We start from the raw sequence: 10,698 nt of genomic DNA on the forward strand, positions 1-10,698 counted from the left end.
CCCCCCCCCCCCCTCAGTGCAACACAAAATAAAGATGCACTATATGGACAAAAGTATAGAGACACCTGACCAACATCGCACTCTAAATACATAGACATTAAAGGTGGTGTAAGCGATTTTTCAAAAACACTTTAGAAAACCGATTCGGGCCGAATAGCAAAACAAACTTGTAGCCAATCAGCAGTAAGGGGCGTGTCTACTCAGGATGTGGAGGAGAGATAGTTCAGTGCACAGGACGGACATTAGCCGAGCCGAGCGACAGAAAGATAGAGATGGCGGATAAAAAACAAAAGAGGAAAACATCTGCGGAACAAAAGAAGGCTTAAGGCAAGAAGTAGGACCCGTGTAAATATCGGTTCAGCTTTCCAGCGCTGGAGAGAACTCAAGGAGCGGAAGGCCTGCGATCGGACGCCGAGGCTGCTTTGTTTCTTCTCGATAGGTGAGTAACACCGTGTCTGCGCCGCAACAGCTAAAGTTTGTCTAGTACACTGGACGCGACAAAGCGACCGTTGAAAATCATTTGAAATTTGTGTCAATACGTCATGAATGGAACGCAGCAGCAGTTATGCTTTGTTTCACAGAACTAATCGTTGCCTGGGTTATCAAAATAGGGGCAAGACACTTTTGGGGTAGGGGCGTGTTTGTTTTGGTGATTTCAAATATCAACATTGGCTACCAGAAATCACTTACTCTGCCTTTAATGGAGCTGGTCCCCATGTCTTTCAATAATTCAATAATTAAGAGGTGCGTCCCACTACTTTTGTCCAAATAATGTTTATCAAAATATCAAGATCTACCAGTGACTATAAACTTGATAACATTATGACTCATGCACTATATTCCAGGTCTTCTGAATTCATAGGATGCTCTGTGTAAGAAACTTTAGGTCATTATTCGCTGAAACTCTTCCCTTCCATCTCTATCTAATTTGGACATATTCAAACTTTGTGCATCAAGAGTTGGGAAAACACATGCAAAACTTTTTATGATCCTAAAAATATAAATATTCTTTAAGCAAAATGTAATTTTCTTTTGATTTTGTGGTGACATTATGACCTGAATAATTTTTGATAATTCACCCTATGATGAAGACTTGGCTCATGAATATTAATTACATAATTTGACATTTACCCAGCAGGATAACTGACTGGCTGAAATGATGGTAATTGATAGTCATAATTATGAATCCTACTATTGTGAAGAACTGAAATAAACAGCTATTAGGTTATGGACCGGACAGTTCAGGCAGATTAACAGGCAACATCAGCGAGACCAAATGAATATTCATGAGCTCAGCCTTTGCCATAGTAGAAGCTGTATCTTTGTGTCTTGAATTGGTTTTTTTGTTCTTTGTATCCAGCAGCGCTTCCTTCAGCCACACTGAGGCCTTCATTTCCAAACATAATTCAGTCAAAACTCTCAGCCTTGTCAAAACATGACACAGGCAAGGAAAAGATTAGCCTCACAATCCAATAACTCATTATCATGCTATTAAATATTCTTGTTATTCTTCGTTAATTAACCAGCACTACATCTAGAAGTTCAAAGTATCAAACAGACCCATAATGAAATGTAATATATGACATATAGCCCTATATCAAGAGTGATATTGCCATATTTGTTACGTATTAGGCGATACTTAATTTTCACGTACATTCTCTGGATAAATGAAGATATACGTTTTTAACATATAAATCCCCATAGGAAAATTTGTACACATGTTAATAATATTTAGCTATATGATTTTTTTTATATGGTAGTATATGTAGCCTAACATACATATTTATTTGTACGGGATATATATATATATATATATATATATATATAAGAAATTATTCCCTTTTCAAATAAGCTTTCATATTTATGACAACATATTTCATGAAGATTAATACATATGCATATATTGGATATGCATATGGGGAACAACAAAAGCGAACAAGCAGAAAAAGGCAAAGACAAAGTTGAAATCTAAACAGAAACTCTTCTGCATATTCATCCAATGCTTTCTGGATGCTGTGAAAGCCTCGTGATTTTGGCTCTGTTTGTTCTGACCTTGAATCTATTGAGTGATTCTTTTCACTTTCACAAACACTGTATAAGTGAGCACACACACTGGATTCAGATAGCGCAGGTATTGTCTGCTGTTATTGGCTGGTTTGTGTTGTGTAACATCAGACCGCTGCTTGGGTTTCAGGCCGCCGAGGGCCAGCTCAACTATCCGGGCCAAGTTCACAGGCGGAGCAGCAAACAGGTGTAAAGGAAGGACCGGTTCTCTGACCTGTTCGTCCGGGTGATACCGACGTTTGTTCCCTGATGTTTACCTGAGATCTTTCGGCCTGTCGCCTGGAGTTTGAGGTGAGCCCATCCTGAGCGCCGGGGGCCTGTTTAACGGGGTCAGGGCTTCTGTTACACATTATTTTCTCTTATCAATGCACTGCTCGCTGTATAACAAAGCAAGAAAACCTTTTTCACTTCCAACAACCAGCATACTTACAAAGCTCTGGTTGCACGGTAGGCGTTTGTCAGAGCTGCGTTGAACAAATATTTAAAGAATGGCTGGATCGTTAAGTGACTCCTGCCAAACACACTAAGCACATACTGTATGGCCTTTATTTTCATGCCTTCACAGCGCATCATGTTTTCAGTTCTGTGGAAATAACTTGGATGCTTTCTGAAACATGATGATTTACTCTTCTTATATCTTTTCAAAATGTCATTATTTTCTCACCCTCATTACAATTCTGTGTACTTTATTTTGTTCCTTGGAAAACAAAATAAAGCAATAAACCTCAAGAAGCCGTGGTTTACGGTGAATTTATAACAGCTAAGGGACGTTGTTAGGCACGATGTGAAGCAGAGTTAGCTGTTATAAATTCACTGTAAACCACGGCTTCACGGTGCTTATTGCTTTTATAAAACGGTTATTCCATATACGTAGTAAGGTTTCACAAAATAAAACAGAGCAAATAAAGTGTAATGATATTAATAAAAACAGTATTCTTCCACCAAACAATGTAGTTCCTCAGAAACAGTTGTGGTTGCTACAAAGTGGTTGCCGAGCAACACACAAACGTAAACAAAGGTGTATGTTACTTTGTAGAGTCATTTACAACAGCTTCGAAAGTGGCTCAGCCAATCAGAATCAAGCACCGGAACTATCGGCTTTATAAAGAGAGTTTTTGAATAATCTGCTCACCTCCATGACTTTGACATGATCTTGTTAAAATAAATTAAAATGAGAAATGTTACCTTGTCTGTGTGTTTAAATGGTTTTAAAGGGATAGTTCACCTTCAGTTGCTGGTAACTAAAATTAAACTATCCCTTTAAAAAACCCAGTTTATTACACACACACACACACACACACACACGCACACGCACACACACAGACACACGCGCGCACACGCACACACACACACACACAGACACATTTATTTAAATATTACCACACACCATATCCCCTAATATTAATATATATATAATACTTTTTAAAACTATAATACTGCTGTGATATTAATAATAATTGTTCTTCCTATGTCAGTGGCGTAATGGCTAAAGGTGCATGTGTTTATTTGTGTGACTAAGGCCAAACTTAGCATAAGGAGGCTTTGAAAGCATCAGAGTCACTGTATCCTCTCTCCATCACAAATCCCCTTTACGATTAACTCTGTTCACAGGCATTGCTCAGCTGTCAGATCAACAACATGCTATTTATACCCTGCAGGTATTAGCCCAGTTTGCTCCGAACCGTTATTAGTTGTGCGGTGAGCGTCAGAGTGGCTCCTCGTTCAGCCGTCAGGCTCAGGAGTGTGATTTTGTTGGATATCTGTGGGCCAGGTGGAGGACTGTGATAATGCTGTAGCTCTAATCCGTTCTGAAATCTGTGCAGTCATGCCCTGGGGTTTCAGCAGGAGCGTCAGCTCTCACTGGCAGAAGGAGAGGTTTTAAATGCGGAAGAAGAGCGTCCAGGCTGAATCAGGCAGAGCTATTTCAGGACACTCGATTTCTTCCAGGTCATCAGAGTCATCTCAGCTGGACTGACTGCAGGAGATCTCCGGCACACAGGTACACACGCTCTGCTCATGTGCTCCTGCTGCTGCTCTCACTCTCTGCAAGGTTATAAATGTGCACAAAATATGAGTAAGCCTGCCCTAAAACTCTCTTCTCTCTTTCTTTCCATAAACCACGCTAAATGCGGATGGATCATGACTGTATTCTCTTCTGGACATCTGTTCATCCTCCGGTGAGTGGCAAGTTTTGTTCTGACACACACTAGCAGTCTAGAGTTCAGACACACTGAGTTTATGTTTCTCATTGTCGTACGGCTTTATAAAGAGAGTTTTTGAATAATCTGCTCACCTCCATGACTTTGACATGATCTTTCAAGTCTTCTGAAGTCATGCAGTAACTTTGTGTGTGGAACAGGCTGAATTTAAGATTCTCCGTACTTCTATTTCTCGTTTTTTTTGTCCGTTTTTGGAGCTTGACAGACATGGCCACACTATAAACTGTCATCGAATGGAAAGAGCAGCCTGAACATTAATCCAAATTTCTCCTTTTGTGTTTCATTGAAAAAAGTCTTTATCAATCTATAAATTTTTATTTAATTTTTAGTTTAAGTTATTTTAGTACATCAAGTTAAACTAAAGTAAAATGAAAAATGTTGCCTCGGAAGAAATAAAACGTTTTTTATATTTTTTATACAAGTAACAAAAATGTTTTGTAATGGTTTTCATTTTAGTTAACTATAATAATCTATATATTTATATTATATATTACAATATATTGTATGCCCTAGTATTAATAAATATAATACATAATATTAATAATACTTAATAATCACTTATAATGAAGGAATATGAATTAAAAAAGTGCTACAAAACTATAACAGCTGCTGTATGTAAATATATATATATATAATGATACAAAATATATTGTAATGTATATCAGTGTTATTTTAGTATCATTGAGATGCTATTATAGTTTTCATTCTTATTTAAATCAATTTCATTTTGAAATTAGAATTGAAATTAAGTCAATTTCAATTCTAATTTGAGTTAGTGTTATAATTTTTTTGTGTATTTATATATATATATATATATATATATATATATATATATCACTAGCAGTCTAGAGTTCAGACACACTGAGTTTATGTTTCTTATTATCGTAAAACCTTCTGATCTATGGGTTCCTTCCTAAATGCATAAAAATGAGCTCTGTAGACAAATGCAGTTGTGATTTTCTTTACAAAACTAACGTTTTCATGGCAAAGGAGAAGCATCATTACGTGCTCCTCACATCCTGATGACGTTGGCAGATGAATGTCAGTGCTCAAAGTTTTCATTGAAGTCACGTGTTTTGATCACAGCATCATTCGCAGACATCTGTGTGTCCAGACTCTGGACTGGTGCTGTACATCGTCACTGAGATCATTTATGCCAAGTGCTGTTGTTATTGCTGTACAAATCTGAATGTAAGGTTGCAGTGGTTTTCTGCTTGTGCAATAACTAAATGTGTGTTGAAAGGTGTGAACAGGTTAAAGTCCGTGTGAACTGGAAGTTGTAATTGCCTTTACTTCAGTATTGTCACGTGTTTCTATATGAAACGGAATATTGAATAGAGAGCAGGGCTTGATTTTTTATTAACTTGCATGGATTAATTATTCACCACAAGACTAGTAATGTGCACAGAGTGAATTTAGATTTCATGTGGACTTTAAATAAGATATAGTACACAGATAGATAGATAGTTTTTCATTAGTTGTTTTGGTTTGGTTAGTTTTGGAGGTTAACACACAGTACTGGTGCATTATGGGGTCTGTATGGCATGTTATCCAGTGATGAGTCTTACATATCCTGACCTTGACCTTCACTTCACTAATGACCATCAAACTGCTTTAGCTAAGAAAATCCTTATCCACCTTATTGTTTTCATAAGAGCGGGTGCGGCCAGTTGTAAACTTTATGCGTCTGGCTTCTGGTCTCATCCGCTTCCAGCTATTTTCAGCTGTATAAAACAGCTTGTTTTTTTGCATTTGCAAATTGGTGTTGCTTATCATATTATTTTAATGTATTATCTTAATTATGAACACACTGGTTTGTAGTGCAAACAGTTTCACCGTTTACTACGCTTCGATATTCTTCTCGTTATCTCCCTACAGCGGCGAATGAACCAGAAGTCTCGCACATTCACAGAAAACGGCTTACTTCCGCATTGAAAAATAAGGTGGATAGTTTATAAAATATGATGATGCTTTCAGCTGCCAGTACTTAAATCCATCCCACAGATTTCTTCAAATCTTCCACCAAAACCAATGCAGAAATTACAAAAATAGTCTGCAGATGGCCTTATGAAACTACCAAAATAGCACAGTTATTAGCACAGGGCCAGGGAGAACATTCTTCTGAGTGGGCCCCGTTTGCCAGAGAGTAAGTTATTCCAGAGAGAAACCTAATGAAAGTTCCCCTCATGATAACCCTGATTAGTACAGTTAGGGTTATGGACCCTTTTCACATTTCTGGGATCCTCAGAAGCCGTCATAGTTGGTAAACTCCTATAATGGTGAACGGGAACTGCAACAATATATATATATATATATATATATATGTATATGTGTGTGTGTGTGTGTGTGTGTGTGTGTGTGTGTTCTCATTTGCAACAATAGCAAAAGAAAAATCCACGATAGCTTTCCAAAAGAGAGAAGAGGGAAAGGGTACATTAAAATAAATATGCAGTAACATGGTATTAAAGAAATTAACCAGAATGACAAAAAAATGTTTTCACTCGTTTGGACGAGATCCCATGTTTAATCCATGTTTATTTTACAGTTACTGCTTGGTAAAAACTGTATAACAACGGTACAAATACAAAGAGAGTTACTTCAGGGCTCAGCTGAATATCGTGAGCTGTGGAATATTCTTGAAAATTGCTAGACTAGTTAGACTAGTTGTCTTCTCGTGTGGCTTTGAACATATCCAGCAGTGCGCGCTGTTTCTCTTAAAGTCACCAGTCTTCGCCGTAGTTCCTTTTGTCCGCAGTTCTGTAGTCAACATCCTTATTATAAACTACTCTCAGAGCCCTCCAATAGAAGACGAGAATTTCGGACAGACAGCGACTTTCACCAATTACATCCCGAGCTCGATTTCCGCCAGCCAATCACTGACGCGGAGGCGGGCTCCGGCGTGCGTGTAGAGGGGAGGGCTCGCATGTTTCACTACGTTGTCTCTTCTCCCAGAAAGGTTTCGGTGTGGGAATTTCAATTTTACATTTCTGAGGCTGTCGGAGGCTCTTTAACCGGAGACCACATCCTCAAAGTTTCGCCGAGCGCGTCCAGACTGAATAAGGTACGGCGATTATGGCTGTTTTTAATCATATCAGCAGTGCTTGTGTGTATTTGCTGTAGGTGACTCCGCACGGAGCTGACTGAGGAGAACTTTATCATGAGCCGTTAGTCTGATGTCACGCCTTTCAAAAGATAACGCCGATAACGTTAGGTGTAATATTAATATTAATACTGGATTTTGTGCTTGGATGGCCACTGGATATGATCTGTGTCGTGAATGAATCGTGTAATGATGATTTACAGTCTGTCGGTGTATTGATCGCATCGCGGTGGTGTTTGAAAATGTCGTTGACTCTCCAAACCCGATGTGTGTACGTTAACGTTAACGTGTGCGCTGCGGATGAACATATAGACACGCTCTCTGTAACCCGTGTCAGATCCCATATGGCGTCTTTATGTAACGATATAATCTCCAGTCGTGATGTTTACACCGATCGCTGTTTTAACGGCACTGCGCCCGTCTGAACTCGCTCAGCTGGACGTGACGCGCGTGACGCGGCGTAACATCAGCGCATTTCCAAGCGACCGGGGGCCGGAAAAATCGTGTTAACGTGTTCTTGTGTGCCGTTGAAATTCAGCGGCACGTGCCCTAAATGCAGTGAGTTGCCCGCGTGGCTGGCTTGCGCCGCTCACAGCCCTGTGTGTGTGGTCACCTTTACACGCCCCAGGACATCGCTGCGCGTCGTACTCGCTGTGTGTTTGACGCGTTTTGGTCTGGTGGCGTTTTTAATGTGGACGACGCGACGCCATCTTCTGCGGCGCCGCAAGCGTTTCTCTGACGCCAGACCTTCAGTCCAGATGTGCTCATTTTACATCGCGCACCGCGAGCGACGCGACGAAAACTTCCGCGTTCTAATTTATTCGCGTCGCGCGCACGCTTCACATTGAAAAAAAAAAAAAATCCCCCAAAGCCAAGTCTTATTTTTCTCTCGACACTAAAAATGTAGTTGCTGCAAGGCTATTAGTGATATTTTAGCCGTCATGGCATTGGATTTATTTTAAAATGTGCAAAAATGCCGGAGCGCCCAAACACATCTGAATTGCGTTTCTGAATCAATTTAATACTGAAGACTTCTTACTCTGTATAAAGCCCTATATTTTAGGTGCATATTAGTGAAAACAATAAAGATAGTGGCTGTAGAATTTTTCCAGACACTACGGAGAACTTGGCATTTTTTTTTTTTTGAAGGCCAATCATAATTAGTTAGTTAGTTGAGCTTTTCCAAAGTGCTTAAACGGATAGTTCCCTCAAAAACGAAAATCCTGTCTTCATTTACTCAGCCTCATGTTGTTCCAAACCCGTATGAGTTTATCTCTTCTGCTGAACACAGAAGATATTTTGATGAATGTTCAGTTCTTGTCCACTATGGAAGTCAATGGCTACACTACATGTGGTTTGGCTACACACATTCTTCAGGATATCTTAACAGGAAGGTGAGTAAAGGATGACAGAAATGTCATTTTTGTGAGAACTATTAATTTTAAGGCCAGTGATTTTTGTCAGCCGAAGCCCTTTGATCTAAAATATTCTGAAGTGTTGTTGATTAATGGTCAAATGACAAATACAATATTTAGTTTTTTTTTCTTTCAGTAAGTGTTTATTTTGATTTTTTTTATTTTAAAATAGTTTTGATTGAATTAATCATTAGCTTTTCATTGACTCACAAACCCTGATCTAACTCGATTTTGTGCACCAAATCATAATGCAGTGCGAGTTTGTGTTTCTGTGTGCAGCACTGGATTTTAAGGGAACATCTAGTGCAATGTCAAACAGAGACTGCATAGTACACAAAGTAATACAACAGACACTCTTATCATGCTGTACTCACAATACTGTATGAGACACACTGCTGTCTTCTCAAAGTACATTTGATAGTGTGATGCAGAGTGAGCGCAGTTTTAGAGTTGACTGTTGTTTTCCTGTGTGAACCACACTGTGTTGTTGTAATGCCGATTTCTAGTACTGTCTAATGCATGCATGCATAGTGAAGTAGCCATATCAACATGCATGTGATGAAGTAGCAAATATTTGTAAGTGTCAGTGTGGATCATGTGGTGTGTGTGTGTGTGTGTGTGTGTGCGTGCTAATATTTGACAAGCAGCAGCCACTAAAAAGAGTCAGTGCGCGGTTTCATTCCCATTCAACTGTTTTAGGATTTCAGGGCTTGTTTTGACAATGTGAAACAATACGTCATGTGAAACGCGTGGCCCCTCCCTGCTGCGGCCACTTAAAGCCATCGTGAGCGCTGGAGGGATTAGCTGGTGCTTGAGTGTCAGGTTTTAGGTGGCATATAAATCTATTGGGTGAGCTGTGAAGGTTTTACTTCCAATTGGACGGTTTTCCGCTGGTTGCTGAGTCCACCAGTGTAGCTTTATCCCAGACCATCTGTCAGATCCGTGCAGTGTCTCTGAGTGCACAACACTCGCACGCACACACAAACAGACAGAGGAAAAGCATCAGAATAATTTCACATGTTGTTTGTTGGTCATCTTTCCTCATGTGTTGTGAGATTACTGCATGAGTGCAGTATGCGCTATGATTTAAGTGTGAAAATAATTGTCACTGTTTTTGTTTCTTAGCTTATGTTCTGAATGTCTGAACAAAGGGAATTGTCTTATTCGACCCATGTACGGTTGCTGTACATATATCACAGTGCTATATATATAATTCAAGTTCATTTCATTTGATCTTCTTCAGGTTGTTGTCGCCACCCTTATTGCTTTGGGCTTTGCTCAGTTACATACAGTGCCATTTTCTTTTGATTGATACACATCTATGACAGACAACCCTCTTCGCACACCTTGGCAATATAATCGCCATTGGCTAGTAAATTGTTTTGTTTACTCGCCAGACTGATAAACTATTTTACACACACACACACACACACACACACGTTTTATTTTGAAAAAAAAAAAAAAATAAAAAAATATATATATTTATTAACAAAATATTTTAGTTTGTCTTGTATATTTTTTTCATTCGATCAGATAAGATTTTAAGCTGTCATATGGTCAAGTTACAACGTGCCCCTCGGATGTTACAATGTGTTCCACCTATGGGGCATGTTGTCACATTTCACTTCCATTTTTTGAGGGTAAATAAAGAAAAACGTATACACTGTAATTATGAAACAAAGCGATGTATTTGTACTAGACAAGTGTAAAATTACTGTGGATAAATAAAAATTATATTCTGAACCCCATGTGGATTTACACAAACTGAGAAAGTCAAAAAGTGTTACTTTGTGCCCCGCTCTCCCCTACCTCTGTAAATAAATACAATATAAATTCACGTCTCGCGCACTTTAATGCCCTTTGAATGTAACGTGTACATTCCCTTGGAACTGGAATCATG

At 39.0% G+C, this 10,698-nt stretch overlaps 1 protein-coding gene and 1 long non-coding RNA gene across 10 annotated transcripts in view; both read left to right on the forward strand.

Moving 5' to 3' along the window:
- LOC107653152 (uncharacterized) overlaps positions 1–4,039 on the forward strand; it is a 6,361-nt gene extending 2,322 nt beyond the window's left edge. The window contains exons 2-3 of the long non-coding RNA XR_001630190.1: positions 2,195–2,355; positions 3,888–4,039. This is a non-coding gene — a long non-coding RNA (uncharacterized LOC107653152). The remainder of the gene's footprint in view (positions 1–2,194; positions 2,356–3,887) is intronic.
- A 133-nt stretch (positions 4,040–4,172) lies between these two features.
- Positions 4,173–10,698, forward strand: part of LOC107653142 (band 4.1-like protein 2) — a 96,179-nt gene continuing 89,653 nt past the window's right edge. For 2 of the 9 annotated variants that reach the window (XM_016439783.1, XM_016439784.1), the window contains exon 1: positions 4,182–4,241. In XM_016439783.1, the coding sequence (XP_016295269.1) occupies positions 4,204–4,241 (38 nt within the window). In that variant the 5' untranslated portion in view covers positions 4,182–4,203. Of the gene's footprint in view, positions 4,242–7,178; positions 7,345–10,698 lie in introns of those variants that run through there. The other 7 variants (XM_016439786.1, XM_016439782.1, XM_016439779.1 and 4 more) reach the window with 7 other exon arrangements.

The sequence above is a fragment of the Sinocyclocheilus anshuiensis genome, unplaced genomic scaffold, assembly GCF_001515605.1.
Source record: "Sinocyclocheilus anshuiensis isolate Anshui unplaced genomic scaffold, SAMN03320099.WGS_v1.1 scaffold1518, whole genome shotgun sequence".
Taxonomy (NCBI): domain Eukaryota; kingdom Metazoa; phylum Chordata; class Actinopteri; order Cypriniformes; family Cyprinidae; genus Sinocyclocheilus; species Sinocyclocheilus anshuiensis.